We start from the raw sequence: 24,520 nt of genomic DNA, 5'->3' as shown, positions 1-24,520 counted from the left end.
GGTAGCTGGTAGCTACCACTTAGGGTTTGAGTAAAGTGTTAAGGGGCCCATTGGAGATATACCAACTTAAAAAGGAGCCCCAGTCTAAGCCCAAAGCCTAAGGTAGAGTAGGCAAATTCCCCTCCGCATCCAAATTCCTCGTGAGTACTCGTTACTCCTCCCAGCGACGGAACCAGGGGTGGCAAGCTGGTGCTCCAACTGCCCTAAAAAATTCTAAATGAGCTAAAATTTAGGCTTTGAAAAGTAATACTTAAGGGGTAGGGGATAGCCCTCCTAGAAACTAAATACTTAGCCCACCATCTATTTTAGCGCACCTTAATTTTTAATCCTGCTTGCATCGCTGCTCGGTCTTCTACCAAATCGATTCTCTATTCTTCATTCTTCATTGAGGACGACTAATGATGACTTTAGATCAAAATGAGTTAACGAGTTAAACAAGGAGCATATTTGGTACATTGTTCAATGTTTGTAATATATTCCAAAAATCCATTTCAATCTTTAATCTTCACTATTGATTCTTTGTTTAAATGACGTTGGTAATGTTTAAATTATAGTTTCATCATGTATAAGTCATTTTTAGTCTGACTAGAGTGACTCTAACGGACTACTAGCCAAGTATTTACGAGTTCTTTAGCCCAGCTGGTCGCTCCCCGCTCTCAACCGAATAGGATTCGAGAAGCGATCACTGATGTGCATATGGTCTTGTCTGTATCCTATTCGCAAATATTCATGAACCTAAATCTGATTCGAGATTTGAACGGGAGGAGATGTTTATCACATGTAAAAAATGTTTTTCAGATAAAATCACACTTTGATCCATTGCTACAAGTGAGCGTTTATCTGAGCGCTATATAAGTTCACAAGTTTTTAACCATTGTTCGTCAAGTTAATTAAGATGCATTTATCTATGGACTTTAGTTAGTCACATGACACTTACAATAATTCTTTCTGTGGACACTTCTGGAAAAAGTGTTAACAGTTTTATCCGGGCATACGTTTAAGAAAAAAAAAACACTACTTCTGGAACTAGGAACTTTACGCCTCCGTGTATATTATTTTTAAAAAGTAAAGTTGGTAAAATAAAATTGAGTGTCCCCTTTGATGCCAAGACATAGTTCCAATTTAGAAAATGTGCAGAAATTAAATTCCCTGGTGCCAAGACATAGTTCCAATTTCCCGTGAATTGAGTGTCCCCTTTGATGAAATGAACACGTCAACTTTTGTTTAACCATCGTCATCCATTCATGCATCAATCAAAGCACACGCTTACACTTTTGGAATTCATATGAGCTAGGGGGTACTCTATTCATCATAGAAGTCCAACTGATTCAACGATTGTGTTCCAAATGTGGTTGTTGTAAAAACTAGCTATATCTCTAGATGACTAATCATACATGCATTTGATTGAGTTAGAAAGTCTTGTCTCCCATAGTTATTTTAAGGGTAAGTAAAAATGTGAGAAAAGAAATAACAAAAACATAAAGTTGAAATTAGGAATCATTTAAAGAAGAAAAAGCATAGAGATATTAAGACACCTTGAAATGCAAAAGTTTAGAAATGCTTATAAAAAATCTTTTATCATTACATGCACTCCTTCTCTATGTAGTATTCTCTCTTGTTAATTTCTACTTTACAAGAAATTCCAACATTAAAATTGATTCATTCAAACACCCAATGAAGAAAAAAAGTAGAAAAAACAATTTCATGAATCAAAACTTTCACACCTACTACCTATCCCATCTTAAATATAAAATCTCTAATCAACTACACCTGCATTACCTAAGCCTAACGAAAACTAGACTCTTTCACACTTGTTGATTACCATAAAATTTATGCTTGTTGCTGATAATGTAACTGTGAAGTGTCCCCTGTACTATTGGACTATCAATTCTGATTTGTTCATTTTTTCTCTTTATACTCTGGTTTGTATTCGGGAGGTTGTTATCAACAGCTGTTAAAAAAAATTACTGTATTTTTCGTTTTTGGATATTTAAACAGTGAAAAGGATGGCACAAATTTTTCCAGATACTTCCTCGCATATCTAAGCATTATATAAGTGGAGCTAATTTTCTATGAAAGGAACAACACATGACAAAATAAAAAAAAGTGATGGATTAATCAAAGACAACAGTACTAAAAAGGTGCCCTTAACATTTTAACAAAACAAAAGAAGATAGCTAGTCTATATAAAGGAAAAGGTAGATTTGATCAATAGCTCCATACAATCCGCCCTAGATTATGTCGGTAAATAGCTTGCAATTTTACTGTTGAGTTCAGTTCAGGCTAAGTTATCAAGAATTCACTGATTTATTTTTTTAGGTGAAAAGCATTCAAAGTTTTGTATTAAACAACCCTTTGAAAAAAGAAGAAGGTGATATTTAACTCTCTATTTTTGCTTCATTGTTCTTGAATATTTTAATATAGATTTTTCAACACATGCTCTCTCTTTTTTGTTGAAGATTTATACAAAATTTTACTTTCTTTGATATTATTCATTTTGTATTTGAAAGTAAGTTAATCTATTGAGTTTTTGCCATTATATAGAATTATTTAATGATGGTATTTGGGACTTAAATAATAACAAAAGAATTTTGAACATCAAACTCTTTTCTGTCTTCGGTTTTTTTTTTCCCCTCCAAAATTGAAGGGATGAGTTCTTTGTTAACTAATACTTGGCTGCAAGAACTTTGGCATCATTAGAAATCTCCGTTCTCACTAAAAATATAGGTCGATGAACCCCCTCTCTTGCTATAGTGGGCTAACGGAAGTGTCTTCCTTCTTGGTCTTACCAACAAGATTCGGATGAAGAAGGAGCTTCTTATATATATAGTTAAAGTACTTGTCTGCAGGTTGAAGGATTCATATTTTGAACCGTAGACTCAGATAGGAAAATGTAGAGTCAGATAGGGAAATGTACTCGTCTCTGGGTACAAGAAAAAAGGAGAACATCGATAGTATTCATCCATCACCTTGAACGCGTAGGTCAATTTTCCGTGATATTCACAGCTTAGATAAAGCCACTATTATTTTAAAGAATCTACGGGAAAATTTTGATTTTAACATAGAGAAATACTCATGGATTGTTGTCGATAGTCTCGAAATTTGATAAAAATTATGAGACATAGTAGGGTTTTAAAATTTTCTTTATTTAAAGAAGTATCATTTGTTCATGTCATTTCTCCTAACCCACCACTAATTGCAATTTCTCGCTTTACCTTTCGCTCACAGTAAAAAGAAAATTAAGAAATGAAAGAGAGGAAAAAAAAAGAGGAAAAGATATTGATTTTAGAAAAAGTTTTACTTTCTTTCTTGATAGAGAAAACCATGAAAAAGAACTTTCAAAATTAACCATCATATTAGGTACATGTATTTGGTTTCACACATATATAGATAACTACTAATTAGTAGGACAATTCCCATGAAGCTAACAGTTAAGCATGGATTACTGCTTTCATCAAACTACTGCTCCGACCTTCATTGAATGGCTCAAGCCATCACCTTCTATTTCTTCTCCTTGTAAATCATCATCTTCTTCTTCGTCTTCTATAGTAAATAACTATCAGAGGCAACAACAGAAAGAACCACACGATGAGGATCAACAAGAGAAAGAATCCATTCATCGTCGGTACCGACAAGAAGGCGGCTCCATATGTTTACCACTTCTAAGTAGGTTTACAGATGATATCAATAAGCAACCCAAAGAAGAAGAGTCAAGTATATCTCTTTGCCGACATAAGGATGGCGAGCATAACACTCATGTTGATGTTAAAGAAGAGAAGCTTCTGGGGAATCATGATAAGAACAATGTTACTGTAGCTTTACACATTGGTTTACCTAAAGTTGGAGATAGTATGCAACTTAACAACTCTAATGGTCAGATGATGCATGTGAAGCCATCTTTGGCGAGCTATAATGGCGATAAAGAGGATAAACCCATGAGTGATAGGATGATGATAAGTTTTGATCAAAGCTGTGGTAATTTAAGTAATAATAGTACTTGTAGTACAACTACTAATGATCAGCAGCAGATCAGTAGATTTTGGATCCCTACACCAGCTCAAATACTTATTGGACCAACTAGATTTTCTTGCTCGGTGTGCAATAAGACCTTCAATAGATACAACAATATGCAGGTTTGTAATAAGCTTCTTTCACTTTAAGTTCTTCTCCTTTTAGTATTATTAAGTTTTCGTCTATACACACACGTGATCGCTTTTATATATAAATCAAACGATGATAATCTTCTTCTTCTTTTTTTTTTTTGTTGCTCGGTACGACCATAATACTCTGATCAATTTACAAAAGAACATACTCCATCAGACAATTAAGGCTGCAACTGAAACCTGGCAATCAATCCTTTTTCGATCGTATAGAAATCCTTTTTCGCTAGGTCGAAATTCATAGTGGATTACACTTTTCTTCTTTACTTATTCTAGCTAGATTCATTTTTTCTTTATTCAGTTCACCAGTTCTCCAACTAATTAACCACAAGGTTAATCTAGCCAGCTAGAGAGAAAAGCTAGCTACTGTTAGGGTAAAATTCATAGACACTAAAGTAATACGCGGCATGGTGGGGGAAGGAGTCGACATAGTAAGTCCGTGTGTATGAGTATGAATGATTGAAGAAATTTGAATTACTTCATTCGAACAGTACCTGTTTTGTTAACTAGGTCTCCAAACATTGCTATATTTAGGATTTTTATTGGGAATACGTATAAATTTTATCTTCTGGCCATCATCTGATATTTTTCGATCGAACAAGATGTCTTCCGTCATAAAAGGGGTGAAATTATATCATTTCCATGCACATAAAAACCATATATCGACCAATAGATTATATTCCCACTAGTAAGTGTATATACGATTAAAAGATATATGTATGATCATTTGAAAACTAGCAAGATAACACATCCCTTTTCTGTAGACCATATATATGGGTCATCGGTAATCATTCTTAAATGCAACTTCTAAATTGCTGCATGCTTTAATTATATTCTTCTAGCTTTATCTCTTCCTTTTTCCTGCAAACAAAGCAAAGTAAGATTATATAAACATCGATATTGTTCGCTGATTAACAGTACGTACTTTGGTTTTTGTAAATAGATGCACATGTGGGGGCATGGATCACAATACAGAAAAGGGCCAGAGTCGCTTAGAGGGGTTCAGCCAACAGCTATGTTAAGGCTACCTTGTTATTGTTGTGCTCATGGATGTAAGAACAATATTAATCATCCTCGAGCTAAGCCGTTGAAGGACTTTAGAACTCTGCAAACGCATTACAAAAGAAAGCATGGAGTGAAGCCATTCATGTGTAGAAAATGTGGGAAGTCCTTTGCGGTTAGGGGAGATTGGAGAACACATGAAAAGAACTGCGGAAAGTTGTGGTATTGTACCTGTGGATCGGATTTTAAGCATAAAAGATCACTCAAAGATCATATTAGGTCATTTGGAAAGGGTCACTTTCCTCACCCTTGTCACAAGGATTTTGAAGATTGTGATCAGAAAGAAACCGTTGACATGGAATCCGATGATGATGAATTGCGCTCTGCAGGAGGATCACATTGAACATGTCGGTAACTGAAAATTCATGCCTAATACAGAGTTATTGATCGCATGCACTAAGTTCTTTATTTATAGGTATAAAAGGTTCAGCTTTTAATTCGTAGTTAAATGCGCTTAGCTTATCTAAGCTTGTGCTCAATAACAAAAAACTCAGGAACCAGTAAGTGTTGAATAGTTGCAAGATGTTAACACAGAAAAAAAAGAGGGGGGTTTGTTACCGAGCATATGCACAACGGTGAGCAGCAGTAAGTAATAAGTTAAGTTATATATAGTTAATAGCGAAACAAGGATGACTACCTCGTATATACGATTCATGAAGTAGTTGAATTTTCTTCAAATATCGAATTCTCAGGTATGTTCTAAGATCAGAAGTTATTTTCATCTTTCTGCCAAGGAAGAAAATTCATCCACTTCATTATGGACTAATGAGGTAACGTCCTAGGTTGTTCGTTCGTCTATCAGTTGTAGAATTGGAGTTTCAGTTTAAAGGAATGTAATAATGGATTAAAATGAATTTTTCACATCTTACGTTAATATTACGCATCTGTATTTTTAGTTTTTTATGTGCTAACTGCTGAGTAATCTATATTTCCATACATAGTAGGGTTAACTTAACTTCATTCCCAGACTATAGAAATTGTCGATAATTAGATTACTCGGCAGTTAACTTCATTCCCTGTTAACTTATCTTAGCTTATGCAACATGATGCCTCTGCAGTTTTGTTGCCTTTTCTCTGTTATAGGTTTCCATGTAGGGCATGATGCTGTAAGTTCAGGCCACCCAAAAGAAGTTGTTTTTACTGGAAGAAAAAAAGCTAGCTATAGATGGACAGCAACATTTTAATACGGGAAACAGGAATGATGAAGTTCTATCTTCAAAACAGAAATGATGAACATACATTAGATATATATAAAGCAAGACATATCATTTCGGTCATGCTTTACTAATAACTGCATATAGCTTTTCTGGATCTCTTTCCCTTTTCGTGATTCTTTGCTTTTCTAAAAGGAAAATTTCGAGTTCTTCTGTGAAACCATCAGTGTGAACTAGTCTTTTTAGTTAGGTATTACCCAGTCAGTGCATGTACCTGCTTGTACGACGAAGAATATTGATGCAATCAAAATACGGAAGCTTGACAATGCGAATTTGTCGTTGGTTAGTTAGGCTTGAAAAACTCAATGGTGGATGGTTATGTTCCTTTATGAGGTGTAAGGCTGCTCTCGGTTCAAAATGACCTTGATGCGCTTGGGCTGCCTTTTTGGTGTATTAATTGGACCGCCGGATATTCACCGGCCCTAACACCCGTCGTATTGTTTCAGACCAAAACGGTTTCTCTTAGTTAGCAATACTTGTTGATGAAGAATCCTGTTCTGAGACCAAAACGGTTTCTCTTATTTAGCTATACTTTGTTGATGAAGAATCCTATTCTTATCGTGCAAAGAAATTGGAACCCGAGTATGACTCTGTTTGCTTCTTCTTTTAATACATATATGAGAGAAGCAGCTAGCTACATTACTTGCATCAATTACTCTCTGAAAACCCTAATATTCTAAGCCATCTTTCTCATCATCTTCACATGAGCAATGGCGTCAACAATATTTTCGAACTGTTCTTCATCCACAGCAACAGCGCGTCTTTCTAAATTCGATACAACCCAGAGCGGTTCTCTTCGTCTAAGACTACCACCATCTTTTCTTTCTTGCAAACCTCGAAATCCTGCCGGATTTGGTACCTCAATCAGTATGCAGCGTCGAAGTTGTAATTCTAGTATTACTGCTGTGGCAATGCCAACGAGTACAAAAATTCCAACGGTGAAACTGAACCGAAAGGCGGTTGCGAAACAAATCGGAGATGAAATCTCCATTGAAATATCGAGGATGAGGGATGAAATTGGTGTCACACCAATGTTAGCTATTATTCAAGTTGGGGATAGTAATCACTCGCCGGTTCATGTTGCCAATAAGTTCAAGGCTTGTGAAGCAGTAGGGATCGAAACCGACGTAGTTTGTTTGAAAGAGGATTCCACAGAAGAAGAAGTTCTCGAGCGTATTTCTCAATTCAATGAGAAATCTTCTGTTCATGGCATCCACATTCAGCTGCCTTTACCTCGCCATATGGATAAGGCAAAAATCTTGAATGCTGTTAGAGCTGAGAAAGATGTTGATGGATATAATCCACTAAACAATGGGGTTCTTTCCACGCGAGATCATGAGCCGCTGTTTTTATTTCCTTCCTTAATTCCATGTACAGCCAAAGGATGCATAGAATTACTGCATAGATATGAAATTCGTATAAAGGGGAAATCAGTAGTTGTAATTGGTAATGGTAGTGGTAATGACATTGTTGCACCTGCTGCCGCAGTATTACTACAAAGGGAAGATGCTGCCAAGGTCACTGTTGTGCACCCTGGAACAAAGAACCTTGCAGAGATCATTAGACAAGCAGATATCGTTATCACCGCTGCAGAAAAGGCATATCTAGTGAGGGGTTGCTGGATTAAGCCAGGAGCAATAGTCATTGACACCGGCTATAATATAATCATCGATCGGAAAAGTCATCTCGGCTATCGATTTGTTGGAGACGTTTGCTATGATGAGGCTTGTGAGAGAGCTTTAGCTATAACTCCCGTACCCGGTGGAGCGGATTCCATGACTATTGCAATGCTTCTATCGAACACGCTTCTCGCAGGTAAGAGAGCTCTTAAGTTTGAATGACTTGGGACATATTCTGTGCAAATATGCCATGTTTTCGGTTTTAAGCTCATATTTAATTCTACGAATTCTTTTGTAATTCTATAGAGAGAAATTTATCAGTAAATTATTTTCAGAGGTTTTAATAGTAAATTTATCAGTGAATTATTTTCATAGGTGTTATAATTGTTATTCCTCTGCTGTATTATTCACTTCTCTCTTTTATGCTCAATACCTACTGCGATTCCATCTTTTGACTAGAAAAGGCACCCAAAGAGGAAAACAAAAATATTTTTGACCACAAAGAACAAAAAATAATGAGAAACATTAATATATCTAAGACACCACTATAATATAACTCAGCAAACCATTGGATCTTTTTTTTTTAATGTCATTAATCAGTAGAATGAAAATTATATACCCATCGCAAGTATGAACAGTTTTGGAGTCTTTGGTGGGGCGGTGGGGGCGGTGTTACGTAAAAAGAATTTTTCGAAGCATTGTGGACAACAAAAAACAATTATAGCTTTTGCTATCTCTTTTTCTTTTTATGCAATCTTCCAATCCTTTTCTAAAAGGAAAATTTGGAGTTTCTATACTTTTTAAGTTTTCTTTTATAATCCAAATCAGTATACATACCTTGGTTCTACAGACAATATTATTCCATGCACACAGCATACTTAGCAGAGAGATCAATAGCTAGCTTACACAGATAGGGATTGTGGATTTTTTTGATTGGTTTTCATCGAGTTAGGCTTGACCCAACTGAAAAAGGTATTGAAAAATAAGCAATCAAAAAAATTGAGGGAATCAAATAAAGTGGTGATACGACTAATGCGAGAAAAAAAAAAGTAGGGTTTCATTTCCACGATGTTTTGTCGGGGGGTGGGGGAGCATCCAAAATGAACCACCGCCACATATCATATCAAAACTATCGGCATATACTTCCATTGTTGGTCAAGGCCTAGGAATGTCACATGAATTTTCATATGGGAAAATTACTGGGAGACCCAAAAAAAATAATATTTTCATTCTCAGACCCACAATTAATTTTGTATACCATGACACCCATAATTATATGAAATTATTATATGAATCAATACACAACTCATATAATAGCTATGCATACTATCTTTTCAGGCATAACTCGTTATGCAGCCTAATTTTTCAGGAGCATAATTGGCAGCGCAACTTGGATATAACATATCCAAAAATCCGCGTCTTAGAATTTTACAAATTTTATATCGTTGGAAATCTTTTTAAAAGAGTTACGCAACGAGTACAAACAAGAATATCAAATTTTTTTTTTTAACGAAAAAATCAGAGGTGATCCTCATTATAAGAAATTTTTTTGAAAACTTGATACTTAACCATTATGCAGTCACCAAAAACGATGCATAACACATTATGCAGACGCATAACGAATTATGCAACCATTTTCTCCACTGCATAACAAATTATGCATTTGGATAACAAAATTATGCATCTATAACAAGTTATATTACCATTTTTTTGGTTGATTTTAGCCGTACATATAAAAAATTGATGCATAATGCAGTATGCATCCATATTTACGGATGCATATCAGGTTATGCATTTATTTTCTCGATGCATAATGCATTATGTAGCCATATTTTCGGACGCATAACATGTTATGCAGGTTTTCTGGACTGCATAACAAGTTATGCAACAAATTTTGTAGATGCATAACAGGTTATGCATCCATTTTCACGAATGCATAACATGTTATGCAGACAGACTGAATAACATGTCATGCAGTCATAACCACATCATCATCTTCTTTCATGTTCCATTAACTCCCACGCAAACCATTATCTTTCAGTTATTCGGGGGCTCTTGATCAAAATCATGTATTTACACCATCATCTTCTTTCATGTATTTACACCATCTGCAATTAAACCTTCTTCATGACAAGTCTATATTATCACTGATAATTCCAAAGCAATATATTTCACAATAAATAATAATAATAATAATAATAATAATAATAATAATAATAACAATAATAAGATAATATTAGTAAAAAGTCGGATTGCATTTCATTTACTTGTCAAATATATTTTTAAATAAAATTTGAAATACAAAAAATCAAACACAGTTCTTGGTTGGTAGCCTAACAACTAAGATAATATTAGCTGAATTAATTTTTTTTTTTGCCGTTAAAATAAAATATTAAAATACCCAAACTAAAGATATATGATAAATAAACTATACTAGCAAATAATTAATTGTTAATAAAAATACAATACCAAGCCTACAATTGACCACTGACTCCTAATCCGGTGTACACAGTTGTTCCATATGGCTTCGCTCTAGCATCAGATTCTGTTGCTCATGGACCATGTTCAGTGTGAAATTTTCATTGTCTTCCTTTAACTTTTTCATAGTCTCATTTTGTGTGCATACTTAGCTATCTTGAGCTTGAACTCTTTCAGCTCACGCTTGTAGCGTTGCATGATGTCCTTCCTTGTTACTAGGTCGCCAAAGGCAACAAGCCAACATCAAATAATTCCTACAATTTAAAAGTTGGAACAATACATAAGAAGCTGCATATATCTATAGAAAAATAAATGGTGAGCAAGTCACACAACATAGTTCCCTTAACTACTTTCCATAAGTAATGAGAAAGTGCAACCAAGAGGAGCCAAATCCATCAAAATGTTTCTTATGTTGGCATTTACAAGTTCTGCATTTACCATCAATAACTTTAAAATTAGTAAAATTCCTAAACACCAATAACAATAATCCAAAGAATTACCATGACCAAAGATATCAGTATTTGTACCTGCCAAAGTCTTGAAGCACAAATTTGTCGTCTATTAGCTTTTGATTGTGGTACAAAAGGCAGAAGTTACCCTATACATACCTCCTGCCGCAAAATGAAACTTATTAAAAGATTGTAACTGATCAATTACTAATCACATAATCAATTCCTTATAATAGAAAAATAAACTACATGGAAGGATTTCATATCTCAGTCCTAATTAACGTAAATGTATTAGACATCAGAGTAGATTTTAAATTCACTAAAACAGTTATTCATAGAATATTCATTCATGTGGGAAGTTCTATCTTGCTTTACTGGGCTTTCCATTGTATACAGTTCTCAAAGTGGAGACTACACAAATGCCAGAATCCGCCTTACCTAGAATTAGCTGAGAATCTAGAGATCAAACCATGCATAATCAATAAAAGTGAGCAAGGGGAAAAAACTTGAAAATTAGCAATTTATAATGCTCAATTTAGAGTTTGTGCAGTCATACAAATCTGAAATTAGTGTTATGATTTCGGTTATCATTCACTTATTTATCTATCATCTGATGTGATTTAGTCGATACATATAAACAAACACTTAAATTGCAACAATATATTATGGAAAAACAAAGCATAATAATATCCTTTAAAATCTAATAAAAGAAAGGGTTACCATGAAATACGGTGATGACCATTTTCTATTATTCAATTTCATTTGTTTTCTTCTTGATTGCTATGTTCACTTCCTGCAGCCGAATTAACACAAAATAGTACTTCGGTTAAGGAATAAACTACAAAAAAAATAAAAAAATACTAATTGAAACAGATTAAACCGACAGAGGACTACCACGAGGAGGTTTCAAAACGTTTTGAACATCTGAACTTCGACCTAGTTGAATAAGAAGTTGTTGCAGAATTGCAGAAGTAGCAGGAAATAGATGATGAGTAACTTTCCTGTATAGTTTTTGGTGATCTAAAAAGATATAGTGAATTCAAAAGCACCCTTGACTCGCCACCACTTGGATATGTCGTCTCTCAGGATGATGTATCAATTGAAGGTAATTTCAGAGAAAAAAATTGCAAAACAAACCATACCGGTGTTTCAAGATTTTTATTTTTCTTCATCTTGTTAAAAAGTTTCAGATACGTTTGATGAAACCAGAAAAGGTTCATATTTTAGGGTGGGGAGGCGAAGAGATGGAGGCGAAGAGACAATTAGGTTCATATTTTAGGTTTTCTTTCTCTTTTTCGATTATATAAGGAATGGAACCTCGGGTACTAAAGAACGGGATATATGGTCACGATTTGTGATTCGTGTACTTCCCACATCTGTATCCCTTAGTTGTAGTGTAGCGAGATTAGACGATTTTTATTTCCGACATCGATTTGATTGATATCCAAATATCTAGGGGTTAACTTTGCACCTAAGTGTCACGATTCAAAAATACAAGTTGCTTGAGGATCTCTTTTATATTACTTTCAAAGCATAGGTTTATTTAGGTTTAAGATCAGGTGGCTTTGGATCCAACAATCAGTATCCACCGTTAGATGAAGCTTTGAAATGTTTGAGTCACAATCATAGGTTATAATATGATCAAATATGCTTATGTAGTGTTTTTAGAGATTTGTTCAAATGCCAATTATCTCCTAGAAATAATTTTATTTGCATCTGAAAATATTCGACATGGCAAGTACGTGTACCAGGTACATGTACTCTGCCTCGATCGTGGGTGTTTTTAAGATATGTGTACCATTAAGACAAAAACGAGCTCCGAAATCATGCAGAACTTTTTCGGTTTGCGTACCGGGTATTGATACCACAACGGTTTCAAAGCCAAAAGTTCAATTATTGTATGTCTACGAGGTATGCGTACCTTTATAGGTCCACGAGTCCACATAATTTTTATGGTATGGATACCTGGTATGCGTACCGCAAAGTGGCTGCCGAACTATTTCTAGGTCGGTACGTGTAGTGGGTACATGTACTACGACTACAAACCTATAACAGTTCTCCCTGTATGTGAACTGGTATGCATACTGTCCTGAATCCAGATTTACAATAGTTCTATATTTATTCTCTAAATCAATTCGAAACCTTCTCGAATGACATCAATGACACATATCATTGTTCCAGGCTATTTTCAAATTATAATTCTTGAATCACGATTTTGATTATGAACAATAAATTTCTCTTGAACGAAATTCATCAAGTATGAAAAAAATTTCATAAGCTTAGTCATTATATTTCGAAAAGGATATTACCAAGATAAACTTGACTCGAAATTCTTGTTATACAAGAACGTGAATAACTACTTGAGAAATAGGTGGTTCAATCTTCATTTACCTTTTGATGTAGGAGTTCTCCAAAAGCTTCAGTTGATATTCGACTTCATAACGAATTTTTTGTGACTATATTTTAGTAATCACTGAAATCATGAACTGCGGTGAAATTATGGTGTCAGTAAATAAGACTAAAGCGACAAAATTTACTTTGTTGCATATGTTCCTTCTTGTGACGATTGGACGTTGTTACCATATAAATATTAGCAATAAAAAAAACCGACGATCACTAAAAATAAAATATAGTGTCAAACTTTTAGTTTCGTTACTATCAAACTAGTTAGTAACGGATAAATTTGGTCAGTAAATTTTTTTTTTTTTGCAACGAATATTATAGATTATCACCAAAAAAATTTATGTCAACTTTGTAGCATCATCACAATATAATTAAATGGTGACGAACATATATCATCACAAAAAACTTATTAGTGATTAGACATTATTTCATCTCTAAATGAGGTCACTAAAAACTAATGAATGACGAATTCCGAGTCCTGTCGCGGAAAATCTAACAACAGTGACAAAAATTATTTTGGTCACCATAACTAAGCTTCAACAACGAAAAATTGTTAGCCGCAAAAATTATCGTCACCAAAGTCATGTTTTCTTGTAGTGACATCAGGGAGAATGAGTCTCCCTGTAGTTTTCACTTTTCATATATCTGTGCATGAAAATTTTTCTGACATAATGATTTTTCGTGAGACCGGAAAAATTCTATAAAAAATTGCAATGACTTATTTAAAATAATAGGTCAAACCGTGCACGATATTCTTGACTTAAATCAGATTATATCCATGAGGGAGTTGTTACGCAATTACTTTTGTGGGACTTCACGGTTTTATACATAAAGATATCAAATTAGAAGAGTGTATTAAATCCATATAAGATAAAGCAATCTTCACTAAGTGATTATTTTTGGTGAATTTGATGTCCTCATACATATTTGAGACTTCGAGATGAGATTAACTCGCTTATATATTTCTCGAAATATGTGTTGGTAAGATTTCGCTTCAATCAAGTAACATCTTACATGATTTGGGAGAGACAATCATTTGTTGTAGGCTTGGAGTGTTTCGTTATGATTATTTCAATATCTTGAAAATAGCTTTGATGAAAATAGTTTGTTAATAACAACTATTTTAACATCCTCTAAGAAAGTTTCAATGATTGAAATGAGAGTTTATATTGAGAAACCATGCTTGGATATAAACGTAGTGTGTTCGCACATTAATGTATAAGTCCAAAACCGGGAACCTAAAGTATGCATACTTGTGTGTGTACTAATGGTTGATGGAGACTGGGTAAGTACGCATACTGGCGGAGAATTCACGTCCGAGAATTTCCGATGAGTTTGGAAATCAAAACCAACTCAATCCGATTACCTAAGTATGCGTACCCGTACGCATACTGGCGAAGAAATTCACGTCCGTGAATTTCTGATGAGTTTGGAAACCAAAACAAGAGTATATTAAATCCATATAAGATAAAGCAATCTTCACTAAATGATTATTTTTGGTGAACTTGATGTCCTCACTGATCATGTAAAATTGACTGTTAGGTGAACTGGTATAGTATCTTTGGTTGATCAATGTCGACAAACATGTTTTTGAATGGAAATTTCTATTCAGATGCTCTTATATTTATCTATATTTGAAAACATTACCCGTAAGGGCATAAAGCCAAAAGACTTTCCTAATCTCCAAGTCTTAGCAAAAGACTGACTCAAAAATGGTTTGTTGGGTTTGATATATGTTGGGTTTAAAATAAGCCAGATAAATTAGAGAGACCAATATAGAAATCTTCGCTTCTTTTTTTTGTGATCGAGGCACATATATTTGAATTAAAAACTTTGATCCTCACTTTTGGACTATCAATCACCCATGTTACTTGTTTTTTACACGGAAAAGTTAACAACAGTAAGGCTGGTTCTAATGGGGTATATAACCCACTCATATGCCAAGCTAGCTGGCCTGGAAAACTGATCACGCCGCTATGGAAAAAGAGTTGAGCGATCGAGTTTCTACCGAGCGGTTGAGACTGGATTGCTAGCGATTTCAATTCGACCGCCGATAGAGTTTGCGCCGACAACGATGTAAACTCGATCGCTTGCGGTCGGTGCTCTACCGTGTAAGAATATTACCATTTTCTTCAATTTTCTTTCACAGAAAAATTCTTCCCTTCTAGAGAGCAAACTAGAGTTGAAAAATTATCTTCCAATATTTTACATAAAAATGAGTTCTAAAACAAATAAATAAAGAAAAATAAACAAAAAAGATAAAGGAAAATCTACTGCAGATAGCGATATCGTCTGGATCCAATATAAATAAAAAGAGTTTGCAAATGTTAGAAAACTAGTTGGACCTGGTGTATTACCTACGCAATTATCTAACCATCCCGAGCGAGTTGATTTACCTAAAATAAGAGGTGGGTGGCCTGAGATAACCAAAGTGTTTGGGTTCCTCCCCGAAATTGTTCAACAATCATTGCGAAGATATCCTAGGAAAAGTTTATATTTCATGAAACCATAGAACTCAAGTTGTGCGAGTTATAGTAGAACGTTGGTGGAAAACTGTAAATACGTTTTTTTTTTCAAGGATTTCGAGTGTGCCAAGTTCTATCTTCTATCCAAACTTTAATTTTTAGAGATTAAAATTTTTATTTTGATTCAAATTTTAGTTTCACATATAAAATTTAATTTTATGACCATGTTGTTTCTAAGGTTCACAATGTAAGATTTGTATATGTTGACGTGAATAAAATGTGGGTGAAATAGTACAATTTAACAATTTTAAGTGGATATCAGAAGGAACATGGAAACAACTACTTCCCTTGTACTCAAATTATACATAAGGAAATCCAGAATCCAAACAATTGGAGACTGAAACTCATGTATCACTTGGAAAGTCTATTTCTATTCTATCTTCTATTTTTGAGACATAAGTCGTATTGTGATAGTTTTCCTTCATACATATTTGAGACTTCGAGATGAGATTAACTCGCTTATATATTTCTCTAAATATGTGTTGGTAAGTTTTCGCTTCAGTCAAGTTCATCTTAATCATTTGAAAATTGCCGAGTAACATCTTACATGATTTGTGTGAGACAATCATTTGTTGTAGGCTTGGAATGTTTCATTATAATTATTTCAATATGATGAAAATAGTTTTTCAATAACAATTATTATAACATCCTCTAAGAAAGTTTCAATGATTGAAATGAGAGTTTAGATTGAGAAACCATGCTTGAATATAAACATAGTGTTTTTGCACATTAATGTATAAGTCCAAAACCGAAAACCTAAAGTATGCATACTTGTGTGTGTACTAATGGTTGATGGAGATTGGGTAAGTAGAGAATTCACGTCCGTGAATTTCTGCCACTAGACATAATGAAACGACACAAACTGGATATCACGATGCAGCTACATACAAAAAGTGGCGTTGACTGAAGTCAAATTGTCGTTGTGTTATGACTTTTTTTGACTTAGACAACCATGCTCACTTGTTGAGTCCTTGACTAAAGTCAAGACGTCGTTATGCCAAGACTTTAGTTGACTTATGCTGCGACACTTTGGTATATAGTAACTATAATATTACTTTATATACCTTTACTAATATGGCGCCATGTGTCCTGATAATATAATCTTTATCTTTATTTCTCCGTATATTTCATTATTACTCTCTCACCTTGTTTACATCTTTAGAGAACCAGGAAAAATATCTCTTTCTCCCTCACCGTGTTTGATAAATCAGTATCGAAATCTCAAAGGTTGCAACTTTTTTTCTTTCTTTCTTCGCATTCTCTCGTTCTCCACTCCATATGAAACCCTGAATTTTTCAGATCTCCTCGTCTTCATGCTTCAATTAAGAAGCAGAAAGAAATCCCATTTTCTTCTTGTAATTTTCTTCATCTTTCCAGATCCGTTTGCTATTACCAAAACGGATTGACCTTCATGAACCTAGAAACAACCACTACGATTAAAATCCTTTCTTCTAAAACGATTTCTTCGAAACTCTTACCTTCAAAACAAACCCATTTTCAGTTGTTATTTATCTTCAAAGAAGCCCAATTTCTTTATTTCTTCACCAATTCCTTTTGGTGCTAGCTGTTAGGAGTTTGATTTTCTTCAAACTTTATCAGGTATAAGATAGAGTTTGCAATTTTGTCCTATTTTTCAATTTAGGTTTGATTTTTTTTTGACAGGGTTATAATTATTATTCACTTTTTTTTATTGTGAAAAATGCTAGAAGAACATGCACTTGCATTTTTTTTGGAAGATCTTCAGCCTTCAGGTATAACTTCTCACTCACTTTTACCTGTTTCAATTGGATTTGGTGTTAATGAAATTATTTGAAGTCATTTGGTGTTACTCATATGTTAATGAGTAATTAGAAGTCATCCATATTTTTTGTCAAACAAAATCAGGTCTTCTCAATGATTCTGATGTTGGATTTTGAATTTGTAATTCTTGTCCCACAGAATTGTATGAGTTATGTGGTATTTACGGTTCTGTTAATCGGTTTGATTTGTTAGTTTAGTAGGCTTGTATGATAATTATTTTATTGTGTATGGACAATTTTTGTTGCTAGGAATATGATGAAAGAAAATGAGAAACTACTGGTGGGTGGTATAAATGGGTGTTTAATTTGAAGAAAGAGTTGGTGGTGGAGGTTGTATGGACTAAACTGATGGTGGTGGAGGTAAAACGTTGGTGGAGCTGGCAACTAGCTCTCTGCTAGTGGTGGAGGTTGTATGGAGTGAACTTGTGGTGGTTAATGGGTGTTTGGAGGTTGTATGGTGTGAACTTGTGGTGGTGAATGGGTGTTTGGAGGTTGTATGGACTGAACTGGTAAGACAATTGCTATGTCAGATGGAATTACAACTGTACTAATGAGTTTGATTCCTGGCTCTTAGCTCATAATAGATTATGTTTCATATGCGTATGGCCTAAGGTTTAAGTGAGTTGAAACTTGAGCCAGTTGAAGCGGCTACATATATGTGACTGGAAATTTTTTCTATTACAGGTCTCTGTAGAAACTTGGTTCACTGAAACTCTGAAAGAAAGCTTTCAAAGGGATATTTTGGTCAAGTAACCGTTGGTCATCGAGATTTTGGTGGAAGTGGGACTCCTGGTCATACATTTGTAGAGGTACCAAAACCTGCACACACATGGTTGGATTGTTTAACTATAAGTGTTGTTCATCTTATTGTTTTGAATCCATTTTTTTTGGATTTTTTGCAGGTGGATTTTTTTATGCATAAAAATCTTAAAGGATGCTGTTATATACCGCCATACGAGTTAAAATTGGCCAAGTCTGATCGGTCTTTCTAGTAGAGGTGCTGATGTTGATTGTTGTTTTGAGCATAGAGTTGTAGTTGTTGAAGTTACAGAGGTGAGTCACAGCTTGGATGAGACATGGTATGTCAAACACATACATATTTGATAGCTTGCTTCTAGGATTCACCACTCCTGCTAGTTTTCCTGCAGGATTTTGTATCATTTGTTTGAATGATGCAGTCTCTTATTGCAGTTCAATCTTAAATAGCTAAGATCTAACTCAAAACATCTTTGTTGTGTGTAATATGGCTATATGGTGATATCTTGCAGTTCCAAATTAATACATTATAATCTGCTACTGACTGTTTGTTTAATGGGGTGCAGCTGGAGGAAGACGTAATCATAGACATGGACAAGATTTTTTAATTCACTAGTGGAGAATGGGCTATCTGAGACACAATGAAACAACACCAAGTAAATCTCGCGGTTCAACTACATGTAGAAAGTGTCGTTACCTAAGGCCAAATTGACGTATCAGGACTTTTGTTGACTTAGCCAACAACTTACTTACTGTGCAGCTGACTAAAGTCAAGATGCCGTTATGGCTAGAATTTTGTTGACTTATATAAAGACATTACGTGTAGTGTTGTTTCAGTGGTACGATATTCCACCTTGTTTGGTTGGGAATTAGGATTTGCTCTCGTGTCAAATATTAGACCTCAACCTTATCCCAACTGAGAGAGAAAAAACATATTCTTCTCCGCCTCTCTCGTCTCCCTCTCTTCTTCTCCCTCACCTTGTTGTTTACACTGTGGAGATGATATTCTCAATTCTTAGATTTTAGGCTGTTAGATCAGCATAAAATATCAAAGCTGTATCTACTTTTTTTTTTTTTTCTCCTTCTCCTCTCCAAATCGAACCCTAGGTTTGTCAGATCTACTTATCTTCAGCTCTAAATTAAGAACCAGAGAGAAACCATTTTTTCTTGTGACCTTCTTCATCTATCCGGATCCATTTGCTAATTACCATAAAGAATCGACCTTAATGAACCTAAAAACCACCAATATGAACCAGAAAGAAAAATAACCATTAAAATCCCTTCTTGTCGTACCATTTCTTTGAAACCCTTACCTTCAAAAAAAACCCATTTTCTATTGTTCTGTAACCAATTTCAGCTTAATTTTTCCCTATTCTTCATCATATAGGTTTGATTTTGTTGACTGGGTTTTAATTATCGTTCGATTTTCATTGTAGCAATTCTTAGAAGAACAGTTAAAATCTTCACTTGCATTTTTTTTGAAGATTTTCAGCCAATCAAGTATAACTTCTCCTTCACTTTAACTTGTTTCAAATGGATTTGATGTTAATGAAATTATTTAAAGTCATTTGGTGTTACTCTTGTTTTAATTAAGTAATTAGAAGTCATCCAGAATTTTTGTCAAACTAAATTGGGTATTCTTAAGGATTCTGATTTCGGATGTTGGGTTTATAATTCTTGTCAAAAAAAAAAGAGTTATGTGGTATTTATGAGTCTGAAATTGGGTTTGATTTGTTAGTTTTAGTGGGCTGTATTGATAATTTTTGGTTATCACTGGTGGTGGTGGAGGTTGTATGGACTGATGGTGGTGGTGGCTGGGTGCTTGGAGAGGGAATCAATGAGTTCGATAAAGCATTGGTGGTGATGGTAACTAGCTCGCTGCTAGTGGTGAAATCAACTAAATCTCATAGTTGAGTCTCAGCTTTCTTAACATTTGGATTCTGCTGATGTAGAGTGTATGGGCCGTGTGGCGAATTAGCTGTATTACCATAAGCCTTCACACACTTGCTTATTATTCAAGTATGTAGTATTCATGAATCACAATGCTTCAATCACATCTGCACTAAAGGTCACTTATTTTAATTGTACACATACTTTAAGTTGAATGGTTTAGGAAATAATTTTACTTTCAGCCTAAATAATAGTTGAGCATCATATTAAGTCTAATGATTAGGAAATTTTGTTTAAGAACTTGAATAGGTTGGTGGTCCATTAAGTGATTGGTTATTAGAATGCTTACAACGCACATTTTGGGTAAATAACTTGGGTCCTACACTGCTACTGGTAGTAGCCAAACACAGTAGTAGTATATGTATCACTTGTTAAAGTTATTCTAAAATCCCTGCTTTACAACTAAACTTTGTAATGGAGCAGTTTATATGCTTACAGTCATTTATATGCCTTGCTCTTTTTTATGAACTTTGTATCTGTTGTAATGGTCATAGTGAATGTTTCCTGCTTATTAATAAGTATGATAGGAAGCTAGATAAAGTGAACTATGTTGTCGTCTAACTTAACTTTAAAACTGCCGTGTACTTAGATGTGCTGCATACACAATACTTACACTTTCGAACTTCTATTTAATTTAAGTTTGGATCCGTGCCGTGAACTACTTAGTAGCTCGTGTTCTCTTTTCCTTATGAGATCCTTCTTTATATATGTATTTGTGCCCAGTACAAGTCTACTTGTTTCTATCCGATAACTCTTGGGAATTTAAGAGTTCATTTTTGTTCATGCTTCTTGTATAATGCTGTCTAGCTTAGTTGCTCTTTAAATGCCTGATTTGCACTTTCTAGTCTGGCTAGCCCCTTGTTGGCAGGTCTTGCTTGTATGTATCTTTACCTGTTTTACCTTCTACTTGTGCAGTTCTATGTTTTCAGTTGTTATATATAATGGAATTGTTAAGTGCTATTGTGGTGTTCGATTCTACGTTTGTTTCATTTCTCCTTGCTTCTTTGCAAGTTGTATTCATAACTGCATTTTCTAAAGTCTGCCTGCTTGCATTTGTACAGGCAGGGCGGGTCCCAAAGGGGAAGCAGGGAAAGCTCCACTTTGGAGCATCAAGGCCTAGGGGGCAACAAAATAAGTGCTTTATGTTTTGGGTTTTTATCAAAAATAAAAACATTTTTAGGGGCTTATTCATAAATATATGTGATATATGGGGCAGAAATTGAACAGTTTTAGGACTAAATTGGAAATTCTTTTCTCTTTCCACTAAATAATCCTTAATTCCCTATTGCAGGCTTAGAAAAAAAATCGCAGCTACCAGAATTTAGGAGGTATATATGCTAATAAGGCATTGACTTGTTCTGTGCACGACATAACTGATTGCTGGCACAATTGGTTGATGTCAATGTTCAAAGATTTGCCTATCAAAAAATTATAGGATCTAGTAGTTCAATTTATGATCGAAAAATCATACGCTGTACATTCATTCCACTATTCAAATTTTTGTTTATCGCAGTTACCTTTTTTCCTCCTTTAAGACACGCCTTCACTTAAAAAGGAAGCAAACATTACGATCTCAAAATAAAAAGAAGAGTTAAAAAATGCTCTTGTTACACTAAGTTAAGCTGCAGCGTAAAAGAATTAATATAATTATGGGGGCAAAAAAATTTAGTCCACTTCGGGGCAAAAAAAAGTCAGGACCGGCCCTGGTACAGGTCTGAGAAAATTCTTCAGGGGCGGGCTTTGAGTTCTCTTGTTCACATGTGCATATGTATTGCAAGTTGGCGTGTAAGGATGGAAGCACATCTAGTAAACAAATCACTCTTGGTGTTGTTTCTATTTTTTTATGAATTTCTATCAATTATACTGGACTGGTATTATACAGATTTTGGTTCTCCCTGTTATGAGTAGAAGCAAGCTAAACTTAATTTCTTTTTTATTTTCTGTTGTTAATGAACTTGTTAATCTGAATAGCATCCGTCTATCTAAATAGATCATTATTCGTGTGTGTAACTGTGGATTCTGAAATATTGTGACAAGTCATTACAAGTTTGCAGTCAGCAGATTAAGGACCAGATATAAGTTATTACACTCACGATCAACTATGACTTCTCAACAAGGTAAAGTTGGTCTGCTGCGTCCCCCATGTGACTCTAGAATTTCTCTTACTTTCTTTTCTTGTTTGTTGGTTGAAGGGTAAAGAGTTTGATATGTTTTTCTGGTGTGTTTTGGGCAGGCACTAAATGCAGATGATGATATGGTTGATTTGAAGCAATTAGATGAGGATATAGAGGTACTGCAAAGAAGTTAAATGTGGTTTTTAGGTATCCAGGTCTCTTCTCGCTTGGTTATTTCTTCAACTCCTTGCGTTTGGTGCTTATGTATCTCGTTGTGTTATGTTTTGAAGCTCTCAAGATGCTCATCTTACTATGGTTGCTAATGAAATGAGGCGGATGTTTTCAGTTGGTGGTCCTGGAAAACGGTTGCAGTCACTACTATGTAAGTTTTTCCTCTACTTTTCTAATTTTCAGGGCTCTTAAAAGGGTGAACATGATCTAGCTCTTATGGAATAGGTCTTCTTTGGTAGTGTTGTTAGTAAAACTTCAGGCCAGTCTCTTGCTTGACAAGCACCATTAGGTGCAGGGTTACCTAATACTGTAATCTGCACTACCACTAAAAGTTTGGGCATCAGGAATGAAGGGTGAGATACAATGACTTTTATTAGTATTTTCTCATGAAAATCTGTGCTCCGAGTTTATCGCACCTTATTTACTTTGTATGGCTTATGTGCTGCAATCTGTGCTTCCGTAGCAATGCTAAGGGTAAGTCATACTCCTCATCACAACTACTTGTCGCTGATGGGTCATAAGATTAGTAATGCTATTAAGTGAACGATAGCTGCAGCTAAGCTACTCTCATCTACAATCTTATACTGATTCAATGTTGAGTGCTCTTGTATTCCGACTTCATAGTTGATTTAGTTGGAATCTGTCCAGTAGGTTACACCATCTTTTTGCTAGCTAGTTTGTTCAATTGTTGTGATGGTGAAATTAGATATGATGGAGATGATGAAAGCTATCTACTGTCATGAAGTTACTCGTGTTATTTTCATATTATGTTCGACTAGTGATGTAACCTAGCATATAAGGTCTTACTTTTTACTATTCTCCTGAATGTAGTTCGAGACCTTCATGGATGCTGTCACTCTCTTTCCGATGGTCTCATGAGGGTTTCTGATGTCATGGTTGATGGTGAGATCGTTGTTGCTGCTAGATAAGGAAATGTTGGAAAGGGTTGTGCTTCTACAGGATCTTCTCTCAAGCAAGCTGGTGCAAAGGTCCTAATGACTGAAATTGTGGTTGAAATTTTTTTAGGACTTATTGTATCACTTCTCTTTAAGAAACCTTAATAATAGGGGTTGAATCCTTTTCTTTTTAATGATTTTGGACTAAACTTATTCAATGTAATGAAGCTGTCATTTATTATTAGATGATTCAGGTTTTATTTGGAATTTGTATTTGAATTTTAATATTTTAATATTAATTGTCATTCGAATTTCACTTGAATTTGAGAATTTTAGTAATTTCATTTGAATTTGAATTGTCATTTGAATTTCAGTGCAATTTGAGTTTCATTTTAGTATAATTTGAATTTGAATCAGGACTATTTCAGCCCAGTTAGAATAACTGGAGTCAGCCAATCAGATTTGACTTATTTCTTAATATTAAAATAAATCAAATCAACGACGCAATCCAGGTGTCTGCATAGCGGCGCTTTGGAAATATCGTAATTAAAGGGCGACCAGATATTGTCGTTCCAGAAAAAGACACTAAATCTACGGCACTTTCAGCTGCAGTCAGAAAGTGTCGTTTAACTCGTTAGAACGACACCATATGACTATCTTAAATGGCTGTTTTCGACTAGTGATTGGCAGTATCATCAAAATTCATCTGGATTCTTTTAAGGGATACAGTGTAGATGTTACTGGCCTGTCAGTTCCAATTGAATTGGACTCCCAGATGAGGGTTGTTACAGGCAAGTATTTACTTAGATCAGTATGCATGATGTCTAGTTGTTCAGTTTGTTTTTGTTTGGCTATAAACTCTGT

The 24,520-nt window shown here is 34.8% G+C and overlaps 2 protein-coding genes and 2 long non-coding RNA genes across 10 annotated transcripts; 3 read left to right on the top strand and 1 right to left on the bottom strand.

Annotated features, from left to right (window-relative positions):
- Positions 1 to 3,351: 3,351 nt before the first annotated feature.
- On the top strand, positions 3,352 to 6,120 carry LOC113314162 (zinc finger protein WIP6-like). The gene is made up of 2 exons (XM_026562925.1): positions 3,352 to 4,133; positions 5,104 to 6,120. The coding sequence occupies exons 1-2, from the start codon at positions 3,438 to 3,440 to the stop codon at positions 5,563 to 5,565; spliced, it is 1,158 nt and encodes a 385-aa protein (XP_026418710.1). The 5' UTR covers positions 3,352 to 3,437; the 3' UTR covers positions 5,566 to 6,120.
- A 964-nt stretch (positions 6,121 to 7,084) lies between these two features.
- Positions 7,085 to 8,341, top strand: LOC113314163 (bifunctional protein FolD 4, chloroplastic-like). The gene has a single exon (XM_026562926.1). It carries the CDS (start codon positions 7,147 to 7,149, stop codon positions 8,275 to 8,277), a length of 1,131 nt encoding a protein of 376 aa, XP_026418711.1. The 5' UTR covers positions 7,085 to 7,146; the 3' UTR covers positions 8,278 to 8,341.
- A 2,112-nt stretch (positions 8,342 to 10,453) lies between these two features.
- Positions 10,454 to 12,295, bottom strand: LOC113308872. Its single transcript, XR_003340150.1, has 4 exons — positions 11,877 to 12,295; positions 11,703 to 11,775; positions 11,061 to 11,144; positions 10,454 to 10,961 (listed from the first exon to the last, which is right to left on the bottom strand). It is a non-coding gene; the product is annotated as an uncharacterized LOC113308872 (long non-coding RNA).
- Positions 12,296 to 17,065: 4,770 nt separating this feature from the next.
- On the top strand, positions 17,066 to 23,978 carry LOC113310159. 7 transcript variants are annotated; one of them, XR_003340993.1, is made up of 10 exons: positions 17,066 to 17,509; positions 17,617 to 17,661; positions 17,959 to 18,218; positions 18,394 to 18,518; positions 18,612 to 18,762; positions 19,032 to 19,121; positions 20,254 to 22,532; positions 22,649 to 22,705; positions 22,820 to 22,911; positions 23,592 to 23,978. It is a non-coding gene; the product is annotated as an uncharacterized LOC113310159 (long non-coding RNA). The 7 variants fall into 7 exon arrangements; XR_003340992.1 differs by having other exon boundaries at positions 19,032 to 19,965; XR_003340991.1 differs by having other exon boundaries at positions 19,032 to 20,374; positions 21,477 to 22,532.
- The last annotated feature ends 542 nt before the right edge of the window (positions 23,979 to 24,520 follow it).

The sequence above is a fragment of the Papaver somniferum genome, chromosome 9 (assembly GCF_003573695.1).
Source record: "Papaver somniferum cultivar HN1 chromosome 9, ASM357369v1, whole genome shotgun sequence".
NCBI classification, from domain to species: Eukaryota; Viridiplantae; Streptophyta; class Magnoliopsida; order Ranunculales; family Papaveraceae; genus Papaver; species Papaver somniferum.
The sequence above is the reverse complement of the archived record's forward strand: the minus strand, read 5'-3'. Positions and strand labels throughout refer to the sequence as shown.